This window comes from Triturus cristatus, chromosome 11, assembly GCF_964204655.1.
Source record: "Triturus cristatus chromosome 11, aTriCri1.1, whole genome shotgun sequence".
Taxonomy (NCBI): Eukaryota; Metazoa; Chordata; class Amphibia; order Caudata; family Salamandridae; genus Triturus; species Triturus cristatus.
In genome coordinates this window covers 721933553-721956450 of record NC_140594.1, presented here as the reverse complement: position 1 = coordinate 721956450, position 22898 = coordinate 721933553, and the positions used below count along the sequence as shown (strand labels likewise).

Genomic DNA, 22898 nt, shown 5'->3' with positions numbered 1-22898 from the left:
TCCTTCCTCCGACGTATGTGGCTCCAGCAAACCATCACCGACAGAAACGGGCCAAAGACATTGTGCAAGCCGACTCCACTGGAGCACAGTTCATGGATGCAGTAAAGGGTCTTGTTCCGCTCTGGGGTCCGATGGCAAACAGCCGTGCCATCCGCCACTTAACCCAGGCAGTCGAAACGGCAATGAACATTACGGCTGGCGCCCTCGCCAACAACACCGCCGAGCTCCAGGCCGTCCGCTTAGTGGCCCTTCAGAACCGCCTCGTTCTAGATGTGGTCCTGGCTGATCGTGGAGGAGCATGCCGCATCATTGGGTCCAGCTGTTGTACCTACGTACCAGACAACTCACCCTCAGTCTACAAAGCAATTGAACACCTCCACAGACTGTCCACAGAGGTCCATCAAGAGCAAGAAGAATGGTCGCTGGGGAGTTGGTTTTGGGACACTATTAAAAGTTGGGGATGGAGGCTGTTTTCATTTATCCTAATACCGATTGTGATACTATGTGGATGTTGTTTGGGGATTCAGTGTCTGCCACCTTTATGTTCGCTTTTTATGAACTGCATCTGCCCTAAGACTTCGAACTTTGAAACAGAGCGGATGAAAACCCTCTATGAGGTGGAAGTCCGCAGTATTATGGGGATAAATCCGAACTAGACAAGCTGGCGAGATATGTTAAAAGGGAGGACTGTGGAAATTTAGCCTGCAAACTGAACATTATCTGCGCCATCTTGCCTCTCCCCAGCGCCACGCACAGCGAATGCACGGCCGCCATTTTAGGCACCCCACTCTCTCCCCGCTCACTCTCGACCGCCAGCGCTTTCCCCTGGCGCTGCGAGCATCCCCCCGCGCGCTGGCCACCCCCGCTCTCTCATACAGGCCATAAACCCTCTCCTTCTGCGCGACCCTGCTACGGAACCACTTCCGACCGACAACCCATACATGGTCATGCCTCTCCTTTGATAACCCCCTTCCTCTGCGCCCCATTGTCTGAACTGGTCCCAGGCCATCACCTAGCCCTGCGGATGCAGTTTATTGCCCCTACTGTAAGGGAAACACCCCACATCAAAGGGATTACAGTAGATCAAAGCCCCTACCCCCTGAGACCCGGCCGGTTGCACACACCCCCGGGAATTAGCGGAATTCCCTGCTGCGCGATAGCCATCTCCCACTGCGGGTAGGGTGGGAACCTCTACTGTAACCATGTGTGGGATCAGATCTGAGCCGGGGGCTTCAGGGGATGTTCTTTCAGGCATCAAGGGAATCTCAAGAATATACTATGTATAATAAAGCAATAAACCAGTGTATAAGAGACCAGGTCTCAGAGATGCAGTTAGAGCACCTCGTGACGATACCTTGCTGTCTGATCTGATGTGTTCTGCTCCGACGGAATAAAACTTTGTTTCCTGCCTTCCAGTCTCCGGCGCCTGCCTCTTTTATTGGTAAATTATCGAGTGGTATGAGAGGCGATTACCGCCGGGCAAATACTTGAAAGGTTATCGACTGAAACTGCCGCTACCATTTAACAATGTTACACTAGAACTCAACTGTAATCAGTTATTACAATTGAGTTCCGACATCTAGGCAAATGGGTGATTCGCAAGTCGCCCTTAAGAAATTAGAAGCGGGTTTTTATACAGGGATTGAAGAATCCCATGTAATATTTTAGAATCATGTACATGCCATTATAAACACTTTCAATCAGTCTCACTTTAACTTCACCAACCCTCAAACCTAGTTTTCCATCTTCTCCTGTAATTTTTGGTATTGTAGCAAAATATTGTGGTCTAAAGATAATTGACAAACATATCTCAGGTTGGAGCTAATAAAATCAAATCTGCACCCAGTTCACTGATGTTTTAGTGAAATATAATTGCCACCCACCTTTCCCAGAGACAAATACTGGCCATTTGTCCACCTTTAGCATTCTGCAAATGCCCAGATATGATTCTTAAGTAGAACTTTATATGAAATTATCTATATTCATTTTTAACAATGGCCATTGTCTGTTTTACATAGTTATCAGAAAGGGGTCATTAGGGCAGCTGTAGAACACATTTTAATGCACTTTCTTCTTACATTTGCTGTTTAAATATGTTCTTATAAGGAGAAAAATACGGCTTTAAGTTATTTTTCTAATTTTTGTACTAGCAAGGACTTCAAAATACTGGTCATACAGATGTAAAACCAGCCACTGATTTTACTGTCACAAAAAAGTAAGAAAAAACAGCGTACCATTACAATTTGGAATATGGGGTTTAGTATCAATGCAGTACAAATGATTACGACCTAGGATATTTTTTTAAACTTGCCCTGGTCATGGTACATCCGTTTTCTTTCAACTTCTCCTTCCACTCATTTTCAAAGTTCAGAAAATGTGGTTCCTTGCGGCGATTCCCTATGGTTCTGCGTCTGTACACTTTCAGCGTCTTTCGTTGCAACTGACAATATTCCCTCCTTAGTGCCAATATTTCCTCACAAGTGCGAGATGGCATTGAAACTAAAATGTCCTTTTCTTGCAAATTAACATTAAAACCATTTTTCGAGCAAGTTTGAAATATAGATATCAGAGGTCTTCAAACTGGCAGGGCGTGGTGCTATTCTGAGGGGGTGCTTGTCCCTCAGCAGAGTTAGTGGAGCAAGATCGAGTTGCGTAAAGCTCTTCGATGCCTCGTATGGGGTAGTAAACGCTATATAAATGCAATCACCATTACCATTGATCATGGGGCACTTACTAGTGTTTGTAAAGCGGGCATGGACGAACAACCTTGTTTCGTGTGTTTCCAGGTTGTCTTTAGCAACTCCTTGACATTGACCAGAGGGTTGTGGAGCGACATGATGTCCTATCAGGCTGTCACTGACACCCACCCTGAGCAGTCCCACCCATTGCATGGACTCCTAGGGGCTTTAATGTTGGCCAATAGTAGAGAGGTAGGATGTGGAAGAGGGGTGGGAGGTGTGAGCTCATTCTGATGCTCTACAAATACAGTGAGGAGAGGGCCTGATGAGAACCTCACAGTATTGGCCCAGGAGACAGGATGGGGTGGGGGCCTCATTGTGTTGTTGTGCTAATAAGAAGAGGATACTTTCTGCTGGGGTCTCAGGTCAGAGGTCTAGGGGAAGGGAGCAGAGGGAAGCAACTCCTGCCTCTTGCAACATGTCAGATCTCCTTCTCCCAGCGAAGAGAAACATACCCTACTGGGCAAAGCTTCTAATAAATAAACAGAACTAACTGATCTCAGCTGTATGGTTTTGAAAAATAAACAAAAGAGTCTCATCTCAAGGCTACTGCAGCAAGAATTGTCTGGAGCAGCAGACCTGAGCGGTGGTTCTTTACCCAGGGCTCTATTTGTAATACTTTGTTCAGTGAAATGTGGTAAGCACACTGAAAATGCTACATATGAAAAAGCGCTTGGTAAAGAAAGGCAGCTCTGAGATCTGTTATTTCTGTCTGCCAATGGATGCTGACTCTTTTGCAGTGGGACTGTGAGCATCCTGCACGCATCTCATTTCACGACATCTAGGGCTGGCCACCCTTTAAACGAGGGGCAATGCCCCAGTTGACTTCTATGGGCTCTTTCACTCTGAAAGCCTTCCTCAAAGAGGCATTTCCATTGATTTCAAAGGGATCACAATCCAGAACCCCTTAATTTCACTTTCTTTGGAAATGCAAAGATTGAGAGGTATACATCATGCCTTTCAATTTAAAATATGTAATGTTTTGGGTGTAATGTCGTGCACATGCTTCCTTTATTAGTCATGTAGGGATAGGTAATATAGCACTAAACTATAAGAAGAAATTACTTTAGAATTTTTTGTTTTGAGTTTATATTTCAAAGACTAAATGTTTTGTTTTGCAGATGGCTCCTTTTTTATCTGTCTCAAAGTAGTTTATTAAGCCATGGTCTTCCGTCCCCACTACCTTTCTGACCATAAAGTTGTGACGGGGACCTGACATGAAAACATTTGGTACAAGGGGAAATTGGAAGATGAAAGTTTGGAAACCTCTCAGCTAGATAGAGATAAATATATTTTTATCTTGAAGCATCATAAAGGAGTGCAAAAATGCCTAATTTTAATAAGAAACACCATGTGCTCAAAATGGTATCAGCTACCAGCAGAGATTACATTATTAATGAGAATTAGTGGATGAGAGAAAAGTTTTGCTCCTTCACACACATCTAGTAAAAGAGGCACAGGGTCAAGACTGATTTGCATATGGCCAGGTCTAACCTGGGGTGGCATGTTGAGCAAAAGAATGATGGATTTAACCCAGATCTCTTAACTGGGGATGAATGTTTTGATTTGTTCTGCATTGCGTCCATCAATTGCGTGTCTTTTGCTTTCTTGCCCTAAGTGCGCCAGGTATGCCTAGACGTGGTTCCTGGGCTCACTGTGCCTCTGGAATCAAGCTATCCTGCTGAAGAGGGGTGAAACCCCGAAACTGGTCCTAGGATGCTTGTTTCCTGTCTAGGGAGGACCTGGCTTGTCAGTTCGGGCTGGACTGTTCCCATGAGGCACAGGGTCAAGACTGATTTGCATATGGCCAGGTCTAACCTGGGGTGGCATGGTGAGCAAAAGCATGATGGATTTAACCCAGATCTCTTGACTGGGGGTGAATGTTTTGATTTGTGCTGCATTTCGTCCATCAATTGTCGTCTTTTGCTTTCTCGCCCTAAGTGCGCCAGGTATGCCCAGACGTGGGTCCCTGGCTCACTGTGCCACTGGATTCAAGCTATCCTGGCTGATGAGGGGTGAAACCCCGAAACCGGTCCTAGGATGCTTGTTTCCGGTCCAGGGAGGACCTGGCTTGGCAGTTCGGGCTGGACTTTTCCCATGAGGCACAGGGTCAAGACTAATTTGCATATGGCCAGGTCTAACCTGGGGTGGCATGTTGAGCAAAAGAATGATTTTTTTAACCCAGATCTCTTGACTTGGGATGAATGTTTTGATTTGTTCTGCATTCCGTCCATCAATTGTGTGTCTTTTGCTTTCTCGCCCTAAGTGCGCCAGGTCTGCCCAGACGTGGGTCCTGGGCTCACTGTGCCTCTGGAATCAAGCTATCCTGGCTGAAGAGGGGTGAAACCCCAAAACCAGTCCTAGGATGCTTGTTTCCAGTCCAGGGAGGACCTGGCTTGGCAGTTCGGGCTGGACTTTTCCCATGAGGCACAGGGTCAAGACTGATTTGCAAATAGCCAGGTCTAACCTGGGGTGGCATGGTGAGCAAAAGAATGATGGATTTAACCCTGATCTCTTGACTGGGGGTGAATGTTTTGATTTGTTCTGCATTCCGTCCATCAATTGTGTGTCTTTTACACATACAGTCACTGCTTCACTCACAGGAGCAATGCACAGGTCCAGAAGATGTTGTTAAAATTGCATCCATTACTGGGACCTGACGGAAAGCTGCTTTTCAGGAACAGTTGGCAGCAGTGCTGTCAAATGCTGGGAGATTTGTGGAAAATTGGACCCATTTCAGATAAGTAAGGTTGAGTGTCCATGTCAGAGTGATAGTGCTTATTTTTTCAATCTCGGAAGGGTGAAGGGATGAATGGACCTGATTCACCTTACAGAGGAGTGAGATGGGGAAAGAAAGAAGGAGAGGAAGGGGCTGGGGCCAAGGAGTATAAGGGGGAAGGAAGAGATAGATCATGACTTTGTGATCTCCATCGCTTGGTAAATTCTCAGCCACTTATGTGGCATTAGTTATAACAAAGTAACTAGGTGAACAATCAGTCATTTTCAGGTACCTCATCGTCCCTTCCCTCGCTGCCCTTCATTACAACATTGGGGGGAGGTTCTTTTATTTGTGAAAGATCACGTGGTATGGGTGTATGGTGAGGCAATCCTGCACACCCACCTGTTGTTTGCTTAAGGACCACTACAGGGCCAAACTTCTTGAAGGGGAAAATAACTTACTTATCAAACAGATGTTAAACCTGTGCTACTTCCACAACACGCCATCTTGCTGAATCTTGCCCAGCTAGCTGAACAAGGAGCCTGCACTAGGGCAGAAAGATGCAGCCGCACTGTTGTCCCAGTCTAGTGGGCATTTATTTTCTCTTTGAGAGACTTTCATACTGTTCCATTGTTGGGGCTAGTGCCTTGAGATCTTTCCTAAGTTGATTTGGCAGCCTATAACCACACAAGAGAACTACAGAGAAGAAGAGCTCTAGTGTGCCTTGAAGCCATTTGTCAGCACTTTGCTGTGACTGTGCACACCTGGTGCTGTGCTTTGACGTTTTGGTTAATTTAGTGACCAGTCCTGATGATTTCTTCCAGGATAATGAGTGAGCAGTTTCCGAAGTCACCCATCACTGCAAGCAGTGAAGACTTTCTGCTCAAAAGAACTTTGTTACTTTCACAACTCTATTCCAGAATTTCTTTGCAGTCGCGAGGTACATGTGTGGCCGTGGTCGCATTGGAAAACCTATGTTGAGACATCTTCATTTTTCAACTAGTGCTTGGCATCCATATGGAGTTTAAAGGACCCCCAAAGAATTCCAATTTAACTAGGGGTCCAACTGACTGGTCAAATAAATATTATTCATGTTTTACTGTTTTACTCAATCTTTATCTTGCATGGTTTTAGTGTTTTGTAGGAATAGATTTATTATTTTTTAATAGTTTGGCATGGGCCGTAGGTAATTTATATTTTGACTCAAGTGCAATAGTTCTTTTGGATTTCTGCACTCACCTAGTACCGTGACATAATAAGCCTCTGAGCTCAGTCTGTGCTAACTAAGGTAAGTCAGGGAATACCATTAAAATTACATTTCACTTAACTCTGGATGTGGATGTTGAAGGATCTTCCACTGGCCCAGCTTCTCAGAACCTGCTCTACCCAAGGGCGAGCCATATTATGTTATATTGAAACTTGTAGAGCGCATTGTATGCCCAATATGGGCATCTTAGCGCTAAGACAGAATAAACACATTCAAACTGCAAGGCTTGTGACAGTGTCATAGTTTAAGCACTTACTAGAGAACAGATATGCCTTTAAATCTTGCTGATGCAAAGGCGGGTAAGAGAATCTCGGAGGGAAGCCCCTACTTACCTACACAGGTATTTTGCCACAGCTTGCTCTCACAGTTTTGCTGTTTCATACAATCGTAAACAGCAGGCCTTAATATTATACCAACTTTATGGACTGCGCTCAGCTACCTTAGAATGATGAAAGGTTGAGCTGGCCCGCCAGGCTGCTAACACGAGCACATGTTTCTAATAAATCTGAGCAGCAGTTGCGCGAGCCAGCTGGGCTGTCTTCGCAGCGCATATGCATGTATGTATACATTTATTCTCTTTTGAGCAATTAGGTCAAGTGCTTATGAATATTTAAAGTTTGTGTTCCCAAGGGGGCGACTTGTTTGTGGCTTGGAGAGTGAGATTCGTACGTCACCTGCCCCTCGCGCCTACCCCCCTAATTCCATATTACATGGGGAGGCCGCGCGGACAGTACTGGACATGAAGGAATGGCTGTTCATTAGGCGCGGCGTCCAGGCTGCACAGACATCTCTGGGGCCTTGTTTGCTAATTGTGCGCGCGCTGTATCTGATCATACAGTATCTGTGCTGCGTCTTAACCCTTCAGGGCTTCGAAGAGCAAGTCTGAATAAGAGAATCCGAAAGGGAGGGTAGTATAGAAGATGGCGAGGAAGCTCAGTCGGTTCAACTGCTGCTGAAGAGATTTGTTTGCAATGTGCTGGGCTACCGGTCGGGGGACCCTGACAACTCAGCATTTTATCCTTTATGCGCAAGTAGGCTATTGCTCGAACATTATACATGCTCACTGCTTTGTTAGGTTGGCCACTCGATCTGCCCTGCCCCCTCCACTTTTCACAAATAGATGTTTTTAGTGTGGCTCCAGCTTGAGTGGAATCTTTTAGCCGCCATTTTATCATATTTACTCGAAACTTGATGCGTTTAGTCTCCTCGGTGTTGTTACTTCTTTATCAAATACCCTCGTGGGCCTAGTTTGGGCTTAATAAACCCTAGAGTAAAGGATTCTTAACGTTTGAAGGGTTCAACAGCTCAGCGGGTTAGTGGTTTGGCGGCAGAAATATGCATGTCAACTGCAGGTGATAGATGGAAATCATAGACTGATTGGCTTAGTCAGTTATCGTTTTTAATACATAAAATAGCTTTCGTTGGGTTAACTGGTCGTCGTCTTTTTAGGGCATAAAAGAGACACAGACACTCTGCTGTTGCATAGCTCCTTGGGGCCCGAAGACCTTATAAGAGCTAGAATGTGCCCCCAAACCATTTGCCCATGATATATAATAGGGCCTGCAGCATAACTCCTGGTGGGACATAAGCATGACAGATTTCCAGGATATCCACATACGATAAATATAAGCACACTCAGTTTAAAGTGAACGTATCAGTTAAGACTGAGTCTGTTAATATTTATTCTATGTGGGGTGTCCAATATAAGTCAAAGTGGGCAAAATCCATTGCAGGTTTTTAAAATAACCACTGCTTTGTCAGCCAGCCAGACATGCCTGAGAGATGCTCAGCCATCCCAGGCAGGGGCGTAACACAGGCCCCCGCATCCCCCTGCAGTGAGGGGGGCCCCCAAGCTCCAGGGGGCCCACTCAGCACTGCACTTCGGCCGGGGAGCTCCTGATAGAGTCCGGAGGGGGCCCCTCCACGTACCTTGCAGGGGGCCCCCTCAATTATCGTTACGCCACTGATCCCAGGTATGTCTCACCCTATGTTGGGGACTCAATGTGACCTATACGACGTTATAGGAGGGCCGAAAAGCACAAGGTGGGTTAATATCAATGTGTAGTATAGCATAGAAAAACGCAGGATGCAGAATTTAGGAAGAGACAGGGATTAATATGAAATTCTGAAAGTGTAGATTCACTTTAGCAAAATTCTGCAGTGGAACTACGTGCAAGTCAATATTTAAAAGTTAAAAATTGCATACAAATGCAAGAAAGTAAAAACGTGTTCAACACAAACTGCCTTAAAGGTACCCCAATGATTCTATTGTGCAAGAAGGAAGCGCTAAAATAATACTGAGTGAAAAGAAGGTGGCGATAACTCTTTGATGAATTAGCACCAGCACAGTGAGTAATATCCATTTCATTTGTGCCTGGGCAACTTTGCACCAACACAGTGGTGCAAAACATTTTGGAACTATCCAGGGGATGCCTTTCTGTATATGGAGGCTGCTTCCCATGCCCGCTATGCTATTTATCCATTAGTGGTACACCAGTGTGTAGGCCAATAAGGCCGGCACCACAATAGTGTTAATAGTGTTTATTAAGTGATTTATCTGTCAAGACCACACAGCTGTTCTCCCAGCAACTTTGAAATAACTTGATCTACAACGATTATATATATATATATATATATATATAAACACACACAATTCTACTCCAATTGAAGGAGGCACACACATAGGCTGTAAAGATACGGCATTATTTATTTTCTTGGGTCTCCCTCGACCCTGCGACAAGAGAGACGCGTTTCGGCTTCAAGGAAGCCTTTGTCAATCTATATATACTTACATAGATACATGTGTAGTATCCGTAAGTGCAAGAAAAAGGTCCAGGGGTCCTGGATGATATTGCCAGTGTTTGTCTGCAATAGGTAGAGGAGATTGGCCCGAGGCACTTGACCCTTCCAGCCTCGTTTCTATAACTGTACAAGGGAAGTTTAAGCGTTATCTCCTCTTTCATTGAAATTGGATCTCCCAGTGAATATCCTGTTTGGTTCTAATGCTAATTTGGAAAAATAGCTATTTTCTTGTGTTCTCTCGAAAAGATCATTGTTGGTTACATCCTTGTTTTTGTAAAGTTTTGTGCTTCGAATGTGCAAACCACTGACACGTGTTTCGCCCTACTTGGTCTATTTGACCAGGGCTTTCTCAAGGCTTATTGGATATTCATAGCAACAAAGAGCAGTTTCCTCCGGTTTAGGTATATAATATAGTACATCAGTTTTCAAGCCAAAAAATATATCAGCTGTAATTGTATTTCAAGCAGAGCAGCCGTCCCGGGACAATCCCTCGTTCCGAACGTCGTGGCAATCTGACAGAGTTAGTGACTTAGTATCCATAGGAAAAACATTTTTTGTTTTGCTAATAACTTTGGCGCCATTAGACAAACCTTCACGAAATTTTCAAAACTAGTGTACCCCTCACTTCAGATGCTGTCTAGAAAGCTTTGGGTGATTTGTCAAGTGGGGGCCGAGAAAAAGGGGTAGTCGCAAAACGTGTTTTGCCCATGTAATTTCCCATAGAGATTTTAAACACGACTACAGCCCTAACCGCTCAACTGAATTACACCAAATTTGGCAGAAAGCTTGATCTTGGGCCAGAAAGTCTGCTTTTTGTAATTTTGTGTAAATCTGTTATGGAGTCATTAAATAAAAAAGATTCAGGTATATCTAGAGATGCGGATTCACTGCAGGTCTACTGCAAAGGATCTGCGGATCCACGTGCCAACAGCAATGCCTTGATTGGCTGACTGCATCCCAAGGGAAAAGTTGTGGCTGTCATTCTGTGAATCAAGACACGGTTTCCAAGGGTGAAATAAAGTAGAAATAGCACACAAAAGGTCAGGACAGAGGTATCCGACCCCAGGGGACTGATGGAGGGGTACTGTGAGGGACCCTTTTTAGTGAGGAAATAGTCAAAGATCTTTTTTGTGCCTGTGTGAGGATTCGTGGATCCACTGGGGCACTCAGTGCGCCCCCTGTGAATCCACGGCAGACCTGTGGATCCAGACCCCAATTAAAAAACACATACACTCACTCACAGACCCACTTACACACACTCTCACACACCAACAAAACCACTCACACATCCATACAGCCACTCACACACCCACTCAGAGACCCCGAAAACTATCTTTTACACACCCACTCAGACACTCGTACAACCACTCACACACCGTCAGAGACTCAAAATCCACTTACAAGCCCATTTACACACTTGTACAGCCACTCACACACTCACTTACAAACCTAGAAAACCACTCATACATACACTCACAAAGCCACTCAGACACCCACGTACACACTCATACAGCTAATGACACACCCACTTATAGACCCATACAGCCACTTACACACCCAGCACATACTCACCCACTCACAAACCCCTACAGCCAGTCACACACCCAGTCACAGTCACAGAAAACCACTCACACACCCATACAGCCACTCAAACACCCACTTACAAACCCAGAGAATCACTCACACACCACTAACACACCCACTCACAAACCCACCACACACTTACACACCCATTTAAACATACAAACAACCAAAGGTTACAGGAACGTTATCGTTATGAAATAGCTTTAAAAAACATATACATTCACTGAAAAATACAAAGGTTACAGGGATATTATTGCTAGGAAATAGAATTTTAAAAAACCTTAGAAGTTCACTGAAAATACAAAAGCTTACATGGACGTTATAGTTAGGCTCAGATTTTTCACACACAAAACCATAGAAATTCAGCAGGTTTAGTTACCTGAGCTAACTATAACTTATGCCCCTGCAATGCAATGCTTATGACCTCACATATTACATCACTCATGAAATGGCCAGTGACATCACGCATAACATCACTGAAGACATCGCAAATCCTTTTTTTTCAGTGCCTCTCAGACCAAATATTGACACAATGATTTTCAGGCTGAAATATTTGCATTTTGAGTAATTACGCATAAATTGCTCGAAATTCCAATTACACAGATTTCACATACCCCCATACCTAAAGTGCGAATTTCTGCTTTTGCCGAGGATGTATGTATGTGTGTAGTTTTTCTATATATCAAAATTGGCTATAAACGAACAGAGTACTGTGCACTAGGAAGCGGAAACAGAGCAAAGGAGAGCAGAAGGCAGTACTGCAGAGAGCTAAAGGAGGGAGACGGGGTTGGCAAGGGGGGCAGAATTGAGGGGTGTAACAGTTCTTTTCTGAGATGGTGTTAGTAGGAACGTTAGGCTGCTGGCATCTCACATGACAACTGAAAGGGAACAACACACATTTCAAAACTCAGGCAAGATACCAATAGAGGAGTTCAAGGAGAAAATATTTCTTGATAGCAGTTCAACTGTTAGGCTCAGAACATTTTGTGCTCGAACCAGTCTCTTATGGTCAAAAATCACCTGGTATTTTGCAAATGCACATTGTTGCAAAATTTAACAAAGTTCAATTAGGATAAAATCGGTGAATTTTGCAAGATTTCTCCATCTTAAAAAAATTACTCGGGCCTTTTGCCTTTTTCCTGAATTGGAGGAGAGATGGTGCTTGGCAGGCTTGGAAGGGATGCTTAAAAAGGTCAGGCAAAAATAATTTCAGTTTTTTTTATTTCTTAGTTTTAAGGTTGCTACTGCGTTATCTTACATGGCACTCCTGTGGTCCTGACCTTGGATACCATCTCTTGTGGGTGCCAGTGTGTAAGGCTTTGTATATTATGCAACAGCCTTTAAAGGTGATGTGAGCAGGAAGAGGAAGTCAGTGTGGGTCTCTAAGTGTTGCAGTTTCCAATAATGTCTGAGATTCTGACCAACAAAACATCACCTCCATCAAGGTGGAACAGTGTTAGTGGTCTGACTGACTGAAGTCTTCTTACTAACTGCACGGTGGCGATGCTGAGGCTTACTTGTGTTGTCCTATTAGAAGCAGTCATAGCCTTGTGCCTGAACTCTTCGGGTAGCGTGCATCCTAAACCCGCTATATTGAGATGATCCTATACTTTTGTATGAGAAACATGACAACTCTCCTAGAACATACAGGTGTTATCTTTCGAAGAGTAGCTAGTCTCGGTCAGTAGTGCTGTTGATGCCCAGTTGGAGGTATAGAAGCCCTGCTGAGTACTGACAGTACTGTCTCACATGAGAACCCCATAATACTTAAACGGCAAGTGCTGTCCCATTAGTGGAAAGTAAGCTGTATTAAGTCATGCCAGGACTGTGCCATTAGCAATAAATGAGCACCCCTGCGCAGTGTGAATTCTGTCCAATTAGCAGTGTGTGAGCCCCGCTAATAGGTGCCAGTACTGTCCCATTAGAATATAGCAGCTCTCCTAAGCAGTGCCAGTACTGTCCTAATATAAGTACATCAGCAGCAATGCTGAGAGGGCCAGTGTTGCCCCAGTAGGAATGCAGCTCCTCTGCTGAGCGGGATTGAGTCTGCCCCATTAGATGAACATCAGCCATGCTGATCAGTGCTAATAATGACATATTATTAGTATATTAGCCCCAATGTGCAATGTCAGTGTTGTCATAGTGCTAGCACTTCAGCCCTGCTGAGCAGTGTCCGTACTGCCCTGCGCACTGCTGTCACTGTTCAGTACTGTCCCATCGCTAATGTAGAAATCCTGCTCAACTGAGCGAATGCTGTTCTATTAAAATATGCAAGTCTTGCTCTGCCGTGCCAGCACTACCTAACTCGATGTAGATCTGCCCTGCGGAGAAGGCCTGGTGGTCCTCCATGAGAAGTAAACCAGCACTGCTCTAAAATGAGGGTGATGCAGGGGTATTTGGGGTGTAGTAGAAGCAGTGGTAAAATTGGACTCTGTAGGATTAAAGGTTTTGCAGCCTTGATATGCAGTTTGGTTGCCTTCCTATACGAAGTGACAGCACTAGGATGGAGAAGTGCCAATAAGGATCCATTATAAGTGCAGCACCCTAATTGAAAAGCACTGGTGTTGTTCCAGTTCCCAATAGAAATACACCAGCATTGCCACCGCTGTTGCATCATAACTATAGCAAACTACAGAAATGATGCTGTCCCATTAGTAGGGCAGTTGTCATGTTAAGAAGTATCAGTTGCATCTGATTTGAATCATAGTCCTACTGAAAAGTGCTCGTGCTTTCCATTAGCATTCTAACAACCATGTTGAAACATGGTAGTGCTGTGTCCTTAGCACTATAGTAGCCATCATGAGCAGTGCTGGTGCTGTCCTATTGGCAGCCATGTCCTATAAGCAGTGCAGCTGCCACGTTGAACAGGGCAGGTGCTCTCATATTAGCAGTGTAATAGCCTTGTTGAGCATGGTTGGTGCTGTCCTACTAGCAGTGTAGCAGCCATGTTGAAATGGGCTGGTGCATCCTATTAGCCGTGTAGCAGCCATGTTGAACAGGGCAGGTGCTGTCCTATTAGCAGTGTAATAGCCTTGTTGAGCATGGTTGGTGCTGTCCTACTAGCAGTGTAGCAGCCATGTTGAAATGGGCTGGTGCATCCTATTAGCAGTGTAGCAGTCATGTTGAACAGGGCAGGTGCTGTCCTATTAGCAGTGTAATAGCCTTGTTGAGCATGGTTGGTGCTGTCCTATTAGCAGTGTTGCCGTCATGGTGAATAGGGCTGGTGCTGTCCTGTCATTAGTGTAGCACCCATGTTGAGAGATGCTGTTGATTTTCCCTTATCAGTATATTAGCCGTCATGAGCAGTGCTGGTGCTCGCCCGCTAGCCGTCACGTGCAGCAGCCATTATGAGAAGCACTGCTTGCTGCTGTTGATGCAAACGTGCATCAGCCGTGTTGAGAAGGATGTGCGCCGCCATTAGAAAGTATGACGGCCCTATGGCTTTTGCATTAGACGGGTATAAACGTCCAGAGAAATGTCAGTCCTATCTTTTCGGGGATCATGAGTTCATGCTCTGGAAAATTAATAATTCTTGCCGAGTTACCCTCACAGCACTGCTCAAACAGGAAAGATAGTCCTACGGGCAGTCACGTGATTTGGGAAGGGACCCAGTGAACAGAAGGTGCTATCAACACTTTGTAGCGTATTGTTTGAATGTTACGATTAGCTATTATTCCATAGGTAATAAAAAAAAAAATCTCAATTCATTTTTCGAGCGTAGCAGAGCTGAGAGTAGAACTGTCGTCTTCAAAATATACCGGCCTGGAGATTTAGAGAACATTTGGGTATATTGAACATAAGGCTTACAGATCGAAAACCTGTCAGATGATGACTCACAAGAAATTGCAATCCTCAGGCTACCCCCAAAAAACAGGGTAGTGGGTAATTCTGGTCTTGTGACGGAGGTCATAAAGCGAATGGTGGATTGAGCAGATAATCGGGCCCACGAGAATGAAAGTATGCGAGTTTTGTTAATGTAAACCTTTTGTTCGCAAAAACGTGACAGAAAAATGAGGCCTAAAACGAGGGGAGTGGGGTGCGTCACAGCTGCTGTTTGACACCTGTCCCGCGTTTTTTCCATATTTTCGGAGGAGGGAAACGAGCGGCTCCTGGGACAGAAACCTACCGCCTCCAGAGGTGCGAGCAACCCTCCAACCACCTGCGACCCATTTCCCAATATCCCCTCTCGACCCCCGTGCAAAGCAGATATGCTGTGCGAAACGCGAACGCGCGCAGATGCCTTGTGCAATGTGAAACACTGTGCCGCTCCACAGGAAGTACAGTACTCTCTGTGACAGAAACGCATTAGGATAAATTTAGAAAAAAACACAGCTTCCCCTCAGCGCCTGTGGGAACTGGAGTTAGAGACAGGGAGTTCTGAGCGGATGTTTCAGTGATGACTTTATAAGAAAAGGCGGAGAGTGCAAAACATGGCGGCTACATCTGGGACACGCCGCACAAAGGGGGAACGGAGGGTACCTCTGGGACACACTTGCAATGCATGGCCTAGTTACAGGTTTTGGAGGCACGGCTTCAACCAGTCCCAGAACCAGCTCAGCACAACCGTGTGAATTTAGACCCATCTTCCTGTTAAGCCAAACTAACAAGGACGTACACGGATATCTGATGGGGCCTGAGTGAGAGAGCACCCTTATCCAGTTTATATAAATATATATTCAGCATTATCGTTGGGACCAGGAGTTTACGACTGAGGTCTCAATATAGCAATATAGAATCATAAGAGATAGATAGATAGATAGATAGATAGATAGATAGATAGATAGATAGATAGATAGATAGATAGATAGATAGATAGATAGATAGATAGATAGATAGATATTACAGCCTTGATTTGGCAGAAAAACAACATTCTCAAAATTATGTTGCAAGTGTGAAAGCTAACAAATGTTCAATGTGTATTGTCACATAGTTGAAAAACTTAAAAACAATTAAATAGGTTTTTATTAAGTTGCTCTGCAGGAACCTGTTTTCACTGTTATAGTGGGCCCTTGCGCCTTTCAAAGGCAACTTGTGCTTGCTATCAAAATAAAACCTATGTCTTTTGTTAAAAGTTGGATCTGGTTGCATCCTAAGTCACTCTTCTGGTCATGTGATGGTCGTCGATTACATGGACAGTCACTGCAATTCTATGTCCATGTCTATAGTCATGTCAGGGTTTCCTGAAGTGCGATTATCACTTAGTATGGATTAAAACCTTCAGAGAGCTAGGTTTCAAACTTGTACTGCATGCATGTACTGGATGTTGAGATTAGTAGTAGGATAAAAGGTTGACCCCCAACAAAAGCCACGTACCACCTGAAACCAAACTATAAAACCAACATGAGATACAAGAGCCGTTCCAGGAAGAGACCTACTCATAAGCCACACCTCTGGGCCGTTCTGACATTATCAATGAATATTTGATGGGAGGGCACTGCCAGTAAGAGGTGCTTCTCTCTCTCCATGGTGCCCCAGTCAGAACCTTTTCCAAGGTGCCAAACTGCACTATTGCTCCTTGTTCTGTTCAAACACCAGGAATTCTGAAGGGCCAAAAACGTGTTATGAGAACACTCTTCGTTGGCGAGTAGATATGTACAGTAGAACTTGAAATAATGGCATATTATTAGAGGCGCCACCTCGATCCATTTCATCGGGACACCAAGTTTCCGGTCCCGGGCTTCGATTTGACAACATAAGGTGATCTGGAAGTTGTAGTCACAGGTTGCTTCAAATGAAAGAATTGGACAAGCACACCTGATAACGATGATTTGTCACAGAAAGGACCAGGATTGTAAGTTATGGTGCCTAGAAGAGATAGAGATGTGTGGGATGGCTACATATTAGAACATTAAGGCAGTGGCATAACGAAACTCGAGGGGGCCCACCTGCAAAGTATATGGAGGGCCCCATACCGGCTCACTCAGGAGCGCTCAGGCCAGCGTACTTTGCTGAGGGGGCCCCTGGAGCCCCACCGCAATGAAGGGCCTGTGGGGGCCATTGTTACGCCCCTGCATTCGGGGTACCACGCTCTAACAAACTAAAGGTAAAATAAAAATCTTTCTTGGGCAAGCATTTGCATCTGATCTATCTACCTGTCGAGATGGAAAAAGTCCGCTTCTGTTAGGAAGGGTATGATGGTGACCAAATAGTGACACCAACGATGACACTGAATATCTAAATTACTTGACATATTTTTTACCGAGCAACACCCCCCCCCCCCTACAAGGAATCCTGTCTATCCATCTTTTTCAGTATCTACTACATTGTCCTAGCACCATAATGTAAGGTTAGTTTACATGAACTATTATTAACTCCACCATATGAGCCAAGTATAAGTAGATTTACGAATTGTAATTATATACTTACTTTTCAATGGAGCAGTCGAACAGTGTAGTTTAGATATTACTGAAACGAGCTATATCCCATGCAATATATTGATGCCCCACCCTTAGTGAAGATTAAGTTGCAGAAATTATTAATTCACTATATATATTGATATACCACGTAGCATTTGGCTTTCCGACACTTTTGTAGCAACACAGGCTTTATTTATTGGGTTTACGGGTGAGCAAAACGAATACTGTACACACCATCTCAGAGTCCTTTGAATGAGCAACTCTTAAACAAGTGCAAGTGGGTGTAGCTATTATTGATGCAGCAGGTGCAGTGGCACCAGAGCTCTCCGATGTGTGGGGCCTTATGCAACCCAAATACGGCTGCATTTACTGCCCAATGGGAGGGAGTGGATACCCATTTTCTTTGCTTGCAATGAGTCCCTTGGCACCATTACCTACGCTAACGCCGCCGTAAGTATTAAGCACCGCTGAACATTAGAAAGAAAGGGAACAAGGAGCATGAAATAGGGACATGAGTTCACAATACATTCAGAGAATTGGCCAGAAGGGATTGTAGTAAATATTTTAAAAGGAAGAAAAATAGTTAAAAAAATGCATATAGCATCCACAATTTTAAGTATTTGTATTTTTATTTATATTGAGTAGCAAATTCCAGAAATGAACCGAGCGTCTCAGAGCCTGCGAACAATTTATATCTGTGACCAGTGCTTTACATGGGCCGGTACTGAGTACCAGCGCTTTGTTTATTTTGAGTGGGCGAGTACCAGCACTTTTCAAGAGTGACGTAATACTTTTAATTGGAGAGTACCGGCACTTCTCAGAAACAAGCAGGTACTCTGGTTCAGAGTATCTGCACTTCTATTTTTGCATTTCAAGCACTGACTGGGACAATGCATAGTACAAAAGACAAACACAATCTTAATTATCTATAGTGCAAATAATAAGAAAACAACATTGCTGGAAAACATTATGCCTGCCCTGAAAGGGGACGCGTTTCACACTTTATCTTATTCCAGTCAGTGTGCGGCACTACAACCAGCCCACCAAACTCATCTTCAGAGCAATACATTAATATACTGTTCAGTGCATTTTCCATACCAAAACACTATGGCAACTCAGTGCTGTTCTTGCATGTTCAGAATATTACATGGCACACTTCAGCATATTGTAACAAGATAATATTAGGTGCCATAATGAAACGCAAAGAGGCATAATACTAGATGACATCACAGCTAACTTAATGTAACGTGTTGTAATACAGCACAATGTAATGTAACATATCATGGGATAGTATGTCACAAAAAAGACCACGCCATAAGAGGCCATTTTTATTATCACCTGTACTGAAGCTCCCACAATACTGTGGCCAAATCGTGCAAGAGAAATGAAAATAAGGACTTGATCCGCAAACGTTTCTACCATGGCTTAAAATGTGAACTCATGAGCAGGGCCACAGGAATTGTGTCAATCTGCAGCAATGGCGTTTTCCACATAAATGTGGATTTGCCACATTTTCCACATAAATTATCATCTGCTGCATTATTTGCAGATTTGAACAGGAAAATTGATTCTGACTCACACAGATGAAAAGTTAATAAACATGATTACACACGTTCCTACGCAGTGGAAGTCCCTTGCAAAGTTTGACTGGTCACCTTTCAGTTGCTCATCGATGTGTTTGAGTATTAAACTGGTTAATAGAGTGGAATATGTTCCTATACAATGTTACCAGGCGTAAAAGTGACAAAATAATGAATACTGACACAAACATCCTGCATTACGCCACACAGTTTGCCTTTTCTTGCCATATATACTAGTCAACACTGCCAAATAATTTAGTCCTCTCATGCCTCATAATTCTATTGGCCCTGCTCAAGAGTAACTCAAGACTGAGTGAAGAGTAAGTCATACAATAATATATAATTGCAAGTCTGGCCCTGTATTTTGGGATGCAATCAAACAAGAGTTCTTCCATTAAGAGTAATAAGATAACTCATTGGGTTAAGCCACCTGCAGCAGGACTCCATCCAGCACGTAATTAAATTCCCATCAATTATACCACTTTAAGATACAAGAGGATCTTATTGAGACTCTGTCTGAAATAGAAAATGTCCCAATTTGTGGCAAAAATGATAAATCCCCAGGAGAATCCACAGTTCTGACTTTTCAACACAATTATCTGGTAGAGGAAATTCCGTTGGAAAATTTCTCTAGAATTAGCACTTCCTCCAGAAATCTAAGGATTTGCCGCTACCTCCCTACTCAATCAATCCGTATGTACATCCATTCATACGAAAACACACTGCAGCAGCTACAAAAGAACAGATAAAACATAGGCTGGCACTCAAGCTTTCTTAACAGATTGGCAAATAAAAGTCTTAGAACCCAAGGTAACTAGAACCTTCAGAAGGCAAAAAGATGGATGCCGCTATCCCTACCGCCCAGGCCCAGTCCTGTACCATAAATCAGCGCTCAGCGTGTGCGGAAGGGGCAAGGAGTCTAGACTTGCTGTTTGCGCATCAAGAGCCACCACCCTCCATGAAACCCTGAAATATGACAAGCTTAGGTTTGACCTTCATTTCACCTTTATCTTTAGTCAGAGAATGACCACCTTCCAGAGCGTTGCATGTTATTGCATTGCCATAGAGTTTCATACCCCTGCAGAGCACTCCAATGCATTGGAGGACTGGCTTGTGGAGTAGCTCGCTACTCCGCAAGCTGTGATTGGTTGGAAGGGTTTCTGTTTTTACTGTGGCGTATAAGGGAACTGTTTTGGTGTTGTGCCTGGTGGCCAGAGTGATGTTTAAAGCTAACACATGTTGCAGTGTTTATGCAGCAAAGGCGATTGGGGGACAGAGGAACGCTTTGCGTTGTCTCTAGCAGGGAAGCCGCGAATTGTGAGGGTAGCCAACACGAGAAGTGTATTCCAGCGGGTTTTACTGGAAGTTCAACTTGAACCAACACTTTAAAGCCAGAAGGCTAGTCTTGAAGCTGGGTCTGGCTGATAGAGTGTCCTTATGAGCACAGCTGGAGTGTCCTTATGAGCACAGCTGGATGGACACCCCTTTCAACATCAGGGCAGGTTTCTCTTTCAAAGTCATCGTCACCACTCCCCAAATCCTATGTGAGAGAACCACTGATAGGGGTCAAAGGGCTATTTGAAAGTTGTGAGCCACGTGGCTATCCTGCCTTTTTTCAGATGGTAGTGGGTTGGGGGAACGGGCTGCATGTAGCCCACCCCCAAATAAACTTTAATTCTCTGCAAGACTAACACATCCTTTCGTCCCCACGAGGTCCAATAAATTGGTTAATAGTGACTCGTGTTATTTACAGCGCTTAGAAACAGCAAAATCTATGATATGGGGCAATATACGTAAAATATTGTTCTTATTAATAACTGGCATATGGGGTGTGTGCGCGTGCACATCCGCCGGTGCAGGTGGGATGTGACTGCACGTTCCTACTAGCGCCTCTGTACATATTCTTGCTATTCCAAGCACCTGATCACAGAGCACATGATGGAACTGAGGCTCGGTGAGATGGAGAGGTTTGACCAGGCTAGAGGTGAATCCCAGCTTGATTCCACAGTCCTAGCCTGCATCGATCTCTCTCGGGCACAAAACATCTCTCCAAAGGGATCTCCCCACTCGTAACGGACTTGGCAGACGGGGACGTCTTCGGATTCGCCTGAAAATTGACAGTACACTCTCAATCTGTCACCCTGCCAGAGCACATTTCATGGCTTCAAAATGCACAGGGCAAGGGTTCACGACCCGTCCTATCCCTCCCCCAGACCCCTAGTTCTGTTCCCCGCACAGCGCTCTCATAGACAGGACTGTCAGACTCGCAGATGCGGGTAGCCCCATCCTGGCTCCTCCGCTTACTCAGAGTGTGATCCTGGTCGGACCCATTTGCCCGCTATACCTCGTTTCCGTGGCTCTCGGTGGATGGAGGGGTTTTTGCTTGTGAGCGCAGCAGGAGTTCCCAGCGCAGTTTGTGCTGGGGGTGCCATGAACACTGCTCCCTGTCTGCCAGGGCACACTCCAGCATCTGGGATGTGGGCAGTGGCAGCACAAGCCCCCTGCCTCCTCGTGAGCTCGGCGATGCCCTTGACCACATTATGGGCAGTTCGCGTGCTTTCAGCTCATATTTGCTCGTAGATAAACGCGGTGCTGTGTAGCAAAGTATCCCGGAGCGCAGCAGGCATAGAATAGAAGCCAGGAGCCCTCGGACGCTGGCACCTACCCCTACACCCCCAGGGCTTCAGCTGGACATCCTTGCAGCCCGCTCTCCAATCTTATTGTACTGCTGCAAGTTCAAAAACAGTGTCAAGAGGGGCGAGCCACAACTCTGCCCAGAGGCTGCGCCATCCATCCACTCATCCCACCCATCCATTAATTCATTCATGGATGCCATCCATCGACGAGTCATTTTAGAAAGAGGTTTTGCCGCCACACCTCACACGCCGTCCGGCCCCTCCTCCTCCCCTCCCAGGTGAGCCGTACCCTCTCCCTACCTTCATTAGCAGGGTATGTCCGCAAGGGTCGGGCAGGCAGCACACAGCAAAGGGTGACGAGGAAAAGGGGATAAATCCACGGGAAAGCCATCTCCGGGCTCGGGGCGCGCAGCAGCCTGCTGCATCCCTGGCCAAAGTTACTAAGCTGTAGAGACAGAAGGGTAGGCGGGCAGAGAGGGGGGGCGACAGGAGAAGGGGCAGGAGGGGGAGGACCCACAGGCTGGCTTTCAGCTGTCACTCAAAGCAGCTGGCTGCACCAAAGAGACCCTGGGAATAGTGTGCCCTCGTAGCGCCTCCTCTAACCCTACCCCGCCCACCGCCTCCTCTTTAAAGGCGCAGGCACGTTTCCCTTTCAAGGCTTCAGCGTTCCCGCGCTCCTGGTACCCTTGCTCCATCCTCTCCAGAGTGCATGGCGTGTATCACTCTTTGCTTTTGTTTTTCCGGGTCTCTTCTACGTGTCCATTACAACCTCCCTTCTGTGCCCATTTCCCATTCTCTCATTCCATCACTCAATTGTCTGACTCATTTATTTTTTAGTTCTTGCCTTTCATCTCCTACCCGTCTTTTCCCAATGTTAACATTTATGCACGCCCGTCCGCCCGCGTATGTCTAGCTATCGTACCGGTCTGTGCGCCGCTGCTTTTTAGTATGTACCCCCAGTTTCCCTCTATCAGTATTTTGTAAGATGAACCTGCTAACTGTACTGTCGTGTCGTGTGCTGCTCTTCATTGCGCCTCTTACGCACACATGTATAATCTGTGGCCGCGGGTTCCTTTGTACAGCGTCTCACGCGCACATTTATAAGCAACACCTGCAACGTAACGTGCTCTTTCCTCTACTGTCATTTCCTCCTTCATTTGCCATGCCCACAATCTCGCTCTAGTTTTATTTAATTCTTTCTCCTCTCTCTTTCATC

General features: G+C 45.1%; 1 protein-coding gene across 2 annotated transcripts in view; it reads right to left on the bottom strand.

Moving 5' to 3' along the window:
- The window catches only part of LOC146785376 (ephrin type-A receptor 3-like), a 540333-nt gene extending 518092 nt beyond the window's left edge, over window positions 1-22241 (bottom strand). For both annotated transcript variants that reach the window (XM_085634371.1, XM_085634372.1), the window contains exon 1: window positions 21983-22241. In XM_085634371.1, coding sequence (XP_085490497.1) covers window positions 21983-22073 — 91 coding nt within the window. In that variant the 5' untranslated portion in view covers window positions 22074-22241. The remainder of the gene's footprint in view (window positions 1-21982) is intronic.
- Between the last annotated feature and the right edge of the window lie 657 nt (window positions 22242-22898).